At 46.4% G+C, this 12119-nt stretch overlaps 1 protein-coding gene across 4 annotated transcripts in view; it reads right to left on the bottom strand.

Moving 5' to 3' along the window:
- SMURF1 (SMAD specific E3 ubiquitin protein ligase 1) overlaps positions 1–10677 on the bottom strand; it is a 47531-nt gene extending 36854 nt beyond the window's left edge. For all 4 annotated transcript variants that reach the window (XM_055708500.1, XM_055708502.1, XM_055708503.1 and 1 more), the window contains exon 1: positions 10441–10677. In XM_055708500.1, the coding sequence (XP_055564475.1) occupies positions 10441–10495 (55 nt within the window). In that variant the 5' untranslated portion in view covers positions 10496–10677. The remainder of the gene's footprint in view (positions 1–10440) is intronic.
- Positions 10678–12119: the final 1442 nt, after the last annotated feature.

Here is a 12119-nt window from a genome sequence, read left to right as displayed (position 1 = left end):
TTGCCTAAGTCTGCTTCTAGACCATGTAAAAGCACTACTACCAAGAGCTATCGCTGGTGCAGTTATTGGAACTGATTACATTACCCTAAGCAGATCTAGGGCTTGCATGATGCTGTCAGCCTGGCTGACTGACTCTCATACCTGTGCTCATTTATCATGCTGTAACAGATGCACCTAATTAATATGTCTCGAAAAGAGTCTATTAACATTCAATTCCCTAAAAATCTTAGAAAGCAGGAAGAAAAGATGTAGGTGTTCCTATTATGGCATATTAGCTGTATATGTAGCACACTATATTTTAGTTAATTATTGTACAATAGGCAGAAGTCCGTCATACAAAGAGCCAGACATTTAGTTCTACAGCCTGTGCTTTTACAGTAGCAAATTTAGTGTTGGGTTATTTAATGAATTACAGGATCTCTGGGAAAAGGTGCAGGGGCAGAGATTTATACCCGAGCGTGGTTATACCACACGACTTAGCTACATCACGCAGTTACCAAGTCGAACAAAGTCATTAAAGGACAAGTTCACAATCTGGACTCCTCCTCTGACCCCAGTACAGTCATAGGCTGATGTAGCACGCTGTGTTTCAAGCAGTTGTGCCACTCGCTGAAACCTACTAGCTCCCTAATGTCACTTATACCTTTTAACCTTATCTCACCTTATTTCAGCACTCATCTGTGAAAGTGGGACCTCAACAGAAGTATTTTCACTCCGATTAAAAACAAGTTCAGGGGTGGGTTAAATGCATCAGCAGATGACAGCATAAAAATGCTTCACCTAAGAAATAGCTGGGAGATGCAAAATTAGATACACCCAAGTTCTCTGCAAATTCCAAAAGCCCCAATACTTCAGGCACTTACTTGTTTTTTTCTCACCAAGCCATTTATGTTCTCTCTGATCTCTTGTTCTGTAGGATATTTACAGACACATGAAATAGCAACATGAGCATCGTAGTACTTAGCAAGACAGTTACCTGTCTGCAGACATTTTAAAGAATGAGACACAAAAGATACTGCTTGGAATTTCTACTACATGCAATGCTGAAGTAAATATCATTTCAAGAGCCCCCAAAATTCACCCTGTTTTTCTTTCAAAGGCTGACAGCAGACCTTTAGCTTATATTCACCTACCCAATTCCAAACCCAAAGCTTACCAAATGTAATGGATTCTCTTCCCATTAACACTAAAGAAGCCCTTTTCAACAATGAGGTATCTGCTAATTAGACTTATATTATATTGCAGAATATGACACCTCTCTGTATTTTAATTCAGAGTTCCCACATGCTTCTAAAGATGTTTGCACACGCAAAAAACCCCCACCAAACAAAACGCATCTGTTGCAAGGGTAAAGAACAAGGCTTCCCCTGGCAGTATATCAATCACTGCAAGCCTGAATCAAATTGAAATTCCCCGCTTTTCTAAATTCTACACTTGGGTAGTCAAAAACCGACGTTGAAGCAACAGCACAATCCACACACTCAGTTAATTTTCATATGCAGTTTGGACTTTTTTTTTTCTTTTGCTCTTCAGGAAAATGGAGCATGTGCATTTCCAAAGATGTTTCCTTTTCAATAAACTTTTTGGGCCACACACCTTAAGTGCTAGAAGATGTGAAAACACTGACCACAGGGACTGAATTTTCTGCTGCAATGTCAGGTTTGCTTTAGACCACATTTAGGGTGTGAGGAAGAAAAGTCAGGACCATGAAAAAAAAAAAAAAAAAAAAAAGAGTCCAGAATGATGTTAGTAGTGCTTTGAATTCAAAATAAATAAAAAAGCAGCTATCTTCAAGGGGTTTTTAACCTTTATTTTAAGGAGAAAAATACAAAAGACAGCTTTTATTATACTGTCCTGGAAACTAGGGAAAGTAATTAGAAGAATAGATTTTAACAGATGCAAATTTAATTTGCCTTTTTGTGAAGTAAATGAGATGGAAACTTTACATTGATAAGAACATAAGCATTTTATTTTAGTCTAACCATTAGAGGAATGGTCAGATTTTTATGGAGGACAAACATGCAAACATATGAAAAGGTCAAAGAAAATGCTATTCTTCCCAATTCAGTCATTCAAAAATGCCATTTTACTCCAAATAATAAAACGCATCTAGAAAGACCTCATCAACTTGAGGAAAGAAGATTGCATCCTATCAGAAATACTTCTTTACCTACTACCAGTTACCTGTCAAAGCAAAAACTACTGCAACAGAAAGATAATACCAGGTTATCTATGAAAGAAAGAGAAACAAATTTTATTTTCTTTAGCACGGCTTCCTCATAATCAGTTGGAAAAGAAACATCTACCATTCAAAAACCCCAACCATGGCTAAAAGTGCACATTCGCGAGGACATTCAGGGATACATAATATTCCTGGAGTGTTCTAGTGGTCAATAATACTTGAAGTTAATAGTGTGGTTTAACATCGGCCTTTATTCCTAAATGGGCTGCTGTATATTCTTACGAGAGAATCAGGAACCAAAGTGTAAAATAGAAAGCTATTACAAACACCTAATTCCACAGGATTTTCCATCATTTCTTATGGTCATAACAGCACAATTTAGGACTGTGAGTTTAACCCATTTGAACCGCTTCACCACACGCTTCAGCCAACGTAAAGGGCTGGTTCTCACCAGGCCTTGATGCTGGAGCCGGTCTTCTGCCAATGACAATTCCCCCCAGCTGTGGCAGAGGTGAGCACAGCTGGAACGGCAGAGCCGCCCTCAGCACCACTCGGTCACTGGGGGGATTGTGCATTATTTTTGCATTACTCCCAAACAATAACTGATTGTTTTACCCACAAACAGATGAACAAACCTTCCATTTAAATACGTTCTGTTAAATTATATTAGTATGCATAATAGTGCCCATATCCTCAAAAAAAGCTCAGGCAAGAGGATTTTTCATGGGGGAGGGGAGGAAGAGTAAACCACGCTCTGCCAGCTTTATCTATCTACGCTGTGAATTCGGTAGCCTTGGGGATTTTTGCCTGCTGTGCTTAGTGTCCTTGACAACAAGCCAGTTTGAATTTTGGCCTTTAACTTGACAAAAATGACTTACTGAAGAGGAAGGCATCAAGCTATTACAGCCCTGTGGAGAGATTCTTTCTAAAACAGCATGCATGCTTATTCTGCCAATTCAACTAGAGTATCGTCAAATTTATCATCCAGCTCCTACACCCTCAAATATTCCCAATGTAGTTCCCAGTTCATAAGAGAATATTTAAAAGGAAAACTTTCAACATGTTTGCTATGTCCTCCTATTGCATTTTAACACTTTGACAAAGAGAGAGAGATGGAAAACAGAGAAGAACATCCTCAGGGATCCCCTTCTCAGAAATTGCTGAGTTTCCCTTCAAAGAGATGTGAAACAAAGTTTAAAAACATGCAGCATTTTAACCTGTTACAGACTTACTGACTCTCCTTTAGCAAACATACGTGCAGGTTTCTTCTTAGACTACATTAATACTTAAATAAATCTTCCGTAAATTGATCTATACTAGTAAACAAGCTCTAGCAAAGCTTGCTTCGTGGTTTAAAAAATCTCTCGTTTCTGTTTTTCTCTCCCAAAATCAAATCCTAACAGAAGGCTACATGCACACACCTCAGCTTTCCAAGGTCCAGCATCTTGGTTTAAATTCTTGAGCTAGACTTACACAGGAAAGCTGAATTTGCACTGAAGCAGCTAAAGTGCGAGCACAGGTTTTCTTCCATCAGTTTTCCTGCGGTGGGTGACAAATTTGCCAATGGGGGTCAGCAGACTAGCAAGGAGATAACACCTTGAGTTACTGCAGCAGTATCTGCAGGAACTCATTTGTAAGCACCTGAAACATCATAATCTGGAAGCAGCGCAGCCTCCTCACCACCAGCCATAACAGGAGTGCTTGATGTTGACGACGTGCATGCTTATTTTGGGCCTTCCAATAGACATGCTAAAGAAGGTGAGATGATGCCAAGGTAAAAAGAGCTGGAAGTCAATCAACTGTAGTTCTGTCCTTGATGGACAATACGTGGGACCTCAACAGAGACATACACTAAAACCTAAACAGATCCACGACAGAAGAAACAACGTGGTGGTTGTCAACAAGTATCTCAAGACTCAAGATCTTGCCGACTCTCCCCGCAACTGCTGGTATAGGAAAGAACAAACCATTTCCATGGTATAGGAAAGAACAAAAGAAGTAACAGCTTCTTTTACCCTGGAAGAATAAATCAGCATCAGTTTTCATGAAAAACATCAAAGTACTAATACAGGTAAAAGCTTTTAATGACACTCCAGAATTTGGTCCTTTTCACAGTAATATTTTGACCATTTCCAGAGGAATCATAATAGGAAAACATAAGAATTTAATCTTTTTTGTTAATTTAGGGAAAAAATGGCAGATGGAACTGTCTCTTCTAGCCTTTTTTTTTTAATATTCTTATCACTCTAGTCTTAAATGAGTTACTCTGCTGTGTATACATCAACTGACTTAATTGCATCTTTTCCAGACCACTCTTCCCTATCATGCTGCCTCAACCAACACGGCCCGAACCAACAAGGCAGCTGAGCGAGTAGTTAGCTGTAGTACCATAAATAGCAGCAAGTAATCTAACCAGATTAATCCAACGTTAAGCATGTCAACTGGACCGGCTTCAAGTTGGGCAGCAATCCAGGTAAACCTCCACCACACGCGGATGTTATTTCCATGCAGTGCTGCTTCATCCTGCGACCCACCAAGCACACCTCCAGCCAGCTACAGAAACAGCCAAGGGGGCTCGTTTATCTTTATTTACAGTGGCAGTTTTAGCAGCCTCCGAGCTGCTGTCAGTAAGACAGCAGCTACCCAGCATAGATAACATCGCAGTGAAAAAAAATCGACTTCCTCGCTGAGAAATTGGAAACACTAAAAATTATCCCAGAATTGATGTGCAATTTTGCAACACAAAGAGAAAGTATGATGCTACAAAATTTTAGAAATGTGATAAAACTGTTTAAGGAAACCGATGAGACAACTGTTCTTAGACTGCTGGGTAGTATGGAATAAAAAAGAAGAAATCATTAGGTAACTGCACAAGCACATCCCAAATTGCGTTTCTTTATATGAAGACATTCAATTTGAGAAAAGAAAGTTTCAAGTTAGGAACAAAGTAGTTATTGTTTCTACTTTCCCTGCCTGAGGGGGATATTCAAACAAACTCCTTTTGGAGATTTAATTTACTTCCACCAGGACAATGGTGCTGGCACAGTTTTGACTTACTGGGAGAAACAAAAAAGGAGACTCGCTACCCATCGCCTGCCCAGAGGAAGAGGCTGCTCTTTGGATTCCTGCTCCGGCAGCCCAAAGATGCCAGCTGGCTGGCTGCAAAGGCTGCGCTTTCCACTTCCCCCCATGAAAGCAAGATTTTTGTTGTTGTTGTTAAAGTCCCCATAGCTGTATGCCCCAAGCCTCTTTGCCATCCCTACACAAGGGACTCTGAACGGCTGTAAATTTACCTTCACAAAAACACTGCTACTTCCTAACACAAATGGGGAAGAGGCAGAGAGATTAAGCGCCTTGCTCAGCATCGCGCAGGAAATGTGCGGCGAAGCTCAGTGGCGAGTCCCAGCCCAGCACTCCAACCACAACCAGGCAACCTGCTCCCAGAAGACGCGGAGTAGAGAAAATCCTTACCAGAGGAAAATAACCAGACATAGATTTCGACATACTCCCAGATTACCATGCAAAATAAATTTGGAGCTACTAAACTACTGCTTCCCACCATGTTCCTCATTGCATGAAACCGGCTCAATATTAAATTCCAACTGCCAAGGCAGGCTGGGCTGAGCAGCCAGCTGTTTCTGCCTTCTTGCACCAACACTCCCAGCCCGTAACCTGCAGCCTTTCTAATGTACGACCATAAAACTACAGCTATCTATGAAGTATTTACGACATCTGATCTAGAGATCCCTAAACAGGTAGTCATTGTTTCTGAACACTGGACATAAAACTGTCCAGGTCACCAATATTAGTGTTGCTATTGATCAGTCGGTTAACTTTGCTGCAATGAGCAATACATCAGTCATGAAAGGGAAGCAAAACATACCCACATTTGTGACACATTTTAACCTGTGCCTTTGTAACAATCCTATGCGAACACTGCTCTTAATGTAATATTTTATTTTCTCCTTCAAGTCGCTGTATTCTTTTATGTATTTCTTAAATTACAAATGCATATCTGCAAAAAGACCCAAAGCCACCCATTTACCAGCTACTAACTGGTCAGGTTTTGTGGATGGGACTTCCTTAAACTGTGCTGACTACAGCGAACTGAAAGTGGCGTTCAGGATGCTTGTCTGCATTACCTGTTTCCATTTCTTTGCTACTGCTAAGCACCACCATCTTTTCACAGGAATCATACTTGTCACCTAGAAATCCCCTCCAGCCCTTCCCCTGACCTCACAGAAACTGCCCGCTTGCCCATCATCTTCCTCACTCCTCCCCAATGCTTTTGGCACGCACTTTCCTCCCCCTCACACATGGGAGGGCTCTAACCCACACCCTCCTTCCAAAGCTGCAACAACCAGCACCAGCACCAGCAGCCCAGCACCCTCCCAGGGCAGGTCTGCCAAGGAGGAATGCATTTTTATACTCGAGTACTCTGAACTGCAGCTAAACGAGATGCTTGGAGACAATTACTTGTATTCTCCTGTTATACTGACTCCGGCCGTTCTGTTACAGAAACTGGCTTCGCCATCAGTCCTTGACACGGCCATCTGACCTGATGCAGGAGATCCTTCCCCCTGCCTGCTCCGTCTATGAAGTGATCCATAAAGTTTAAACTAGCACCTTTTCCTTCCCAATCTTTTCTTGGTTGCACAAAGGCACCAGAAGCCAGCCAGCTTGTAACACCTCAGCTGAGACCCTGCTGAAAAAGCCCGTACCGATGAAGCCAAAACACAACTTGCAGCTTTTTTTGGTGGAAAAGTTACATGTTTAGTGCACTTCTTCACTGCCTTTCCAATTCCATTTGCAACCTTCACCTGCAAGCTACCTGGAATAGGAATGTCTCTGATACCCAGCACAATGAGACTGCAATTTTCCCCGAGTACTTCAGGGTGATATAACAGTACGAGCAAGACATATGTAAGACTTGGAGATGATGAACCCTTTGGAACTTCCCCAGGGAGCAGTGACTGCAGCAGAAAACAAAGGTTTCAGAGAAGCACGTCAGTAAAAAAGAGACATGTGCTCCACGAAGGTCCCCTGGCCTGTGGATCATGTTCCTCCCTGACCCAGCAGAACCCCGAACAGACTTTTTGAGCAGACACACAATTATCTCTTCATTATTTCCATCCCTGTTTCGGTAATTCTGCCACCCTTGCACTGCTCTGATGACAGTACAGACATGAGGAGACCACAGATTTAACAATAAGTTTTACCACACTTTGCCTACTGCTCCAAGCAGCAAGAGACAAGGCCACTCCTACACCAGCAGTGGTGAAAGCCTCCATGGAAATAAGAACAGGCTTTTGGAGAAACTGAAATACGACAAGAGATTAGCATATTTGAGATCCATAGGACACAAAGCCATAGTAACCTACCATCCAACTTACTTGCTGATGTTGGGGTTCTGTTTATATATTTCCAAACAGGATCCATTATTTGACATTTTACTTTGTTACGGTTTGTAATGTGACAGGACTGACACCATTCTGTGTAAGCTGGAAGATCATTTCTGATAATCATCAGAGGATCCACAGCTTTTAGATATATTCACATTAAATGATCCCAACGCTCTGCTACTACAGATACCTTTCCAATATAGGAAGGAAAAAAAAAATTATGTCTTTAAAAAAGCATGAAAGATTCTACCACTGTTCACTTCCCACTTATAAAGTAAGGCTTACAAGCATCTTTAGACTAAGTGGTATTTACACAGCTATTTTCAGTAGTGCAAAATGTAAAAAGGTTTCTAATCACAGGAAACACAATGCAGGTAGTAAATCATAACAAAAGAGGTCCTCTGTCTTGATTTAAATCTGCACAAATCTCCCTATAGCGAAACAGATGAGAAAACAAAAGCCACACTAACTACAGCTATTTGAAACAGGTAAAGTCAGCACACTAGTCTCCAGCAAAGCCAAGAATACAGCATTGCCTAATGATTCTAAAGCTAAACCCCTCCCAAAGCAATTTTTTTTTCAATACAGCAATTTTTGTCACACTACCCAGATTTCCCGCTTGTAAAAACAGAAGATGTGTTTGAACAAGCAGATTTCCTCAATACAGTTAAAAAAGGAGAGGAAAAAAAAATTAAATGCACAAAGTTGCTCAATAAACTGAAACTTCAGCCTCTTCTAGAAAATGTTCTGAGCTAGGACAATGAGAAGTAGACTAGTGCATGCTAAAAGTAAAAAAGCATTTTGATGCAGCATTCATTCTTTCAAATTAAAACCAACAGCTTCTCTGTTATTTAAATGATATCCTCCAGCTCAGAAGAAGGGCTATGACCACGGCGCAAGTGACTTAACTCACATTTTTATTGACTGACTTGCATAAAAATAAGCCACATTAATGACTGAGTTGACATTTAGTATACATCACCACAAAACTAATTTCAGATCAAACATCATCCATACGACCTAAAAATATTTTCAGCCTTGTCACGTCCAAGAAAAGGATTTTCAGATTTACATTATCCTCACAAACTTTGGTCCTCTAAAGCACAAGCAGTGCAGAATCAAAAAAAAAGGATTAAAAGAAAACCAGGATTTTTTCTGAAGAGCTGCTTCTGACTGATTGCGTTATATGCCAGAAGCAAGTTAACCTGTAACTGAAGTTTAACTAGCGCCGTTTTCTCATTATTTGACAATGTTTTATGCACCCACAGAAAGAGCTCTATACAGATCAATACCAGTGACCCAGAGTAGCACCGTGGCTCCTTCAGCCCAAGAGATCTCCAAGCATCCACCTGTTGCCTTTGAAAGACCGAATTGGACCTTATTTATTAATAATTCATATAGCAGTCTCAAGAAGCAGAAACTATGTCTCTTCCCATTAAAGCAGCAGTCTCAGCATCAACCGGAGCAGCTTCCAGAAGTCTTAATCCAGATCTTTCAGGGTGCAACATAAATTGGCTTATCCATACATGTACCCTCGCCGAGGCCTCGTAAGAAGGCACGACACATACCGCTTCTGGCATCACCTCTTACTCGGGGAAGGAGCTTCAGAAGTTGAATGCACAATTTGCCAGGTGAGAGCAAGTTGTGAGGAAGGAGGGGGAAAAAAACCTCACCAAAAAACCAAACCACTATAAAAAAAAAAAGCTAAAAACAACTAAACGCATGCTTCCTCACTAGCAACCAAGTTCTCCTCCTTGGCACACGGAAGGCTGAGGGGGATTTATTAACTAAAGCAAAGCAAGGCACATTATGGAAGGCTTCGCTGGAACGCAGCCTGTGGGAGAGGTGTCCCTGGATCTCCTCCTGGGGAAGGTGCAGAGGAGACCCCAGAAAGGGGCAGGGTGGTCCAGCTTGCTGGAAAGTGTGTGTGTGGGGCTGTTACACAGGGACAGGCCCGCCCCCCCTCAAAAGGAAGGTGCAGAAGAGACCCCAGGAAGGAGCAAGGTGCTCTGGCTTGCTGGAAGGGGTGGACACAAGGCCCTCCCTATGGGGAAGGCAGAGAAAAGACCCCAGGAAGGGCTGTATGCCCTGGGCTGCTGGGGGGAGTCACAGGGAGACCCCCCCACACACACAAGGAAAGTGCAGAAGAGACCCCGGCAAGCAGCATGGTGCTGGTGTGCATGGAGTCACAGGGATTCCCCCCTCCATGGGGGAATGTATTGAAGAGACCCCAGGAAGGGCAGGATGCCCTGGGCTGCTGGGGGGTGTCACAGGGACACCCCCCCACACAGGGAAGGTGCAGAAGAGACCCCAGCAAGCAGCAGGGCGCTGGTGTGTGTGGTGTCACAGGGACCCCCCCATGGGGGAATGTACAGAAGAGACCCCAGGAAGGAACAGGGTGCCCTGGCCTGCTGGGACACCCCCTCCCTCAAAAAGCCCCCCTCCCTCCCTCAAAAAGCCTTCCCCCCCCCAATTTGTGTCAGCCCCAGAGGGCTGAAGCAGCCGGGGGAGTCCACACCGGGGCGGGGGGGACGGGGGACAGGAAAAAAATATAAATAAATACGATTTAAGAACGGCTCAGCCTGGCCACGGAGATGGAAGGGGGAGTAAAAAAAGGCTGATAAAAGTTAGGTAAGGAGGGGAGCTCGGTCGCCGCCGCCTCGGCCTGCCCTCACGCCGCTGCCCCCCCCTCCCCCCCCCGCCTTGGGCCCGGCTCCCCCTCCCCTCACGCCGACAGGCCGGGGAGGGGGCGGCCACCCCCTCCCCGGCCTGTCGGCGTGAGGGGAGGGGGAGCCGGGCCCCAGGCGATGTAGTGAGGGGGGGGGGGACACCCCGCCATCGCCGCCGCCCCGTTACCTGTGAGGCGGATCTTGATGCTGGAGCCGTTCCGGCGGGTACCGGGATTCGACATCGCGCCGAGAGGAGGCGACGGCGGCAGCAACAGCGCCGAGATCAACCGGCGGCTCTACGCAACCCCCCCATGCGGGCCCGCCCGTTCGTGGCGATGCCGTTGAGCCCCCGGGCCTCCGCGATCCGCCGTTCGCCTCAGCCGCCTCACCCCGACGCGCCCGCCCGGCCCGGCCCGGCCGCGGAGAGCGCTGGCCCCGCCCCCGCCCCGCCCCGCGCACGACGCGGGTGTGACGTCAACACGCAGCGCCGCGCGGGGCCCCCTCAGCCGCCATTATGGGAAGGTCGAGGAGTGGGGAGGGCGCATGCGCTGGCTGACAGGCTCGGGGAGGAGGGGCGCGCCCCCTGGCGACGGGGGGGACTGGGGGTGGCGTAGAGGGGACATGAGGGCTTCCAGAGGTGCTGGGGGGTGGCGTGGAGGGGTGGCATGGGGTGACACGGGGGGTGACCTACGGGTGGCGTGGGGGTGGCAGGGAAGGTGGCATGGGGGTAACACAGCTGTGGCATGGAGGGATGTGGGGTGGCACGGAAGGTGGCCCAGGGGTGACACTCAGGGTGGCACGGGGGTGAATAGGGGCCCTTGGGGGTGTCATGCAGGGTGGCAGCAGGGGTGGCATGGAGCATGTATGGTGGTATATGGGGGTGACATGCAAGGTGACATATAGGGTGCACAGGGGTGCCTGGGAGTGGCATGGAAGGCGGTATAGGGGTGACACAGGGTGGCACGGGGGTGGCATGGTGAGTGTACAGTGGCATGTGGGGGTGACATGCAGGGTGCACAGGGTGCCATGGAAGATGGCATGGGGTGGCATGGAGGGTATGTGGGGTGCATGGTGTGGCATGGAAGGTGGCAAAGGGGTGACACTGGGTGGCACGGGGGTGCAGGGTGGCATGGTGGTGAATACGGGCCCTTGCGGGTGACACACAGGGTGGCAGCAGGGGTGGCATGGAGTGTGTATGGTGGTATATGGGGGTGACATGCAAGGTGACATGCAGGGTGCACAGGGGTGCCTGGGTGTGGCATGGAAAATGGCATGGGGGTGACATGGCTGTGGCATGGAGGGGACGTGGAGTGCACAGGGTGGCATGAAAGGTGGCATAGGGGTGACATGCAGGATGGCAGTGGGGGTGAATAGGTGTTCTCAGGGGTGACATGCAGGGTGGCAGCAGGGGTGGCATGTGGGAGTGTACAGTGGCATGTGGGGGTGACATGCAGGGTGCACAGGGTGCCATGGAAGATGGCACAGGGTGATGTGGAGGGTGGCATGGAGGGTATGTGGGGTACATGGGGTGGCATGGAAGGTGGCACAGGGGTGACACGCAGCTTGGCAGCCAGGGTGTATATGGGTGGCATATATGGTGACATAGGGTGCAGAGGGGTGCGTGGGAGTGGCATGGAAGATGGCATGGGGGTGACATGGCTGTGCCATGGAGAGGACATGGCATGCATGGGGTGGCGTGGAAGGTGGCATAGAGGTGACATGCAGGGTGGCAGTGGGAGTACATAGGGGCCCTCTAATGAACTGCCAAAGAGAAACCCCAAACCATCCCATAAACCAGCCCTCTCACTCCCACCAGAAATCAAATGGCGTTCCCTGGAAAAATCCCTAAATCCTGAACCCCTCCAG

This window comes from Falco cherrug, chromosome 4, assembly GCF_023634085.1.
Source record: "Falco cherrug isolate bFalChe1 chromosome 4, bFalChe1.pri, whole genome shotgun sequence".
Classification (NCBI taxonomy): domain Eukaryota; kingdom Metazoa; phylum Chordata; class Aves; order Falconiformes; family Falconidae; genus Falco; species Falco cherrug.
Note: the sequence above shows the minus strand (reverse complement) of the source record. Positions and strands in the feature narration are given on the sequence as shown.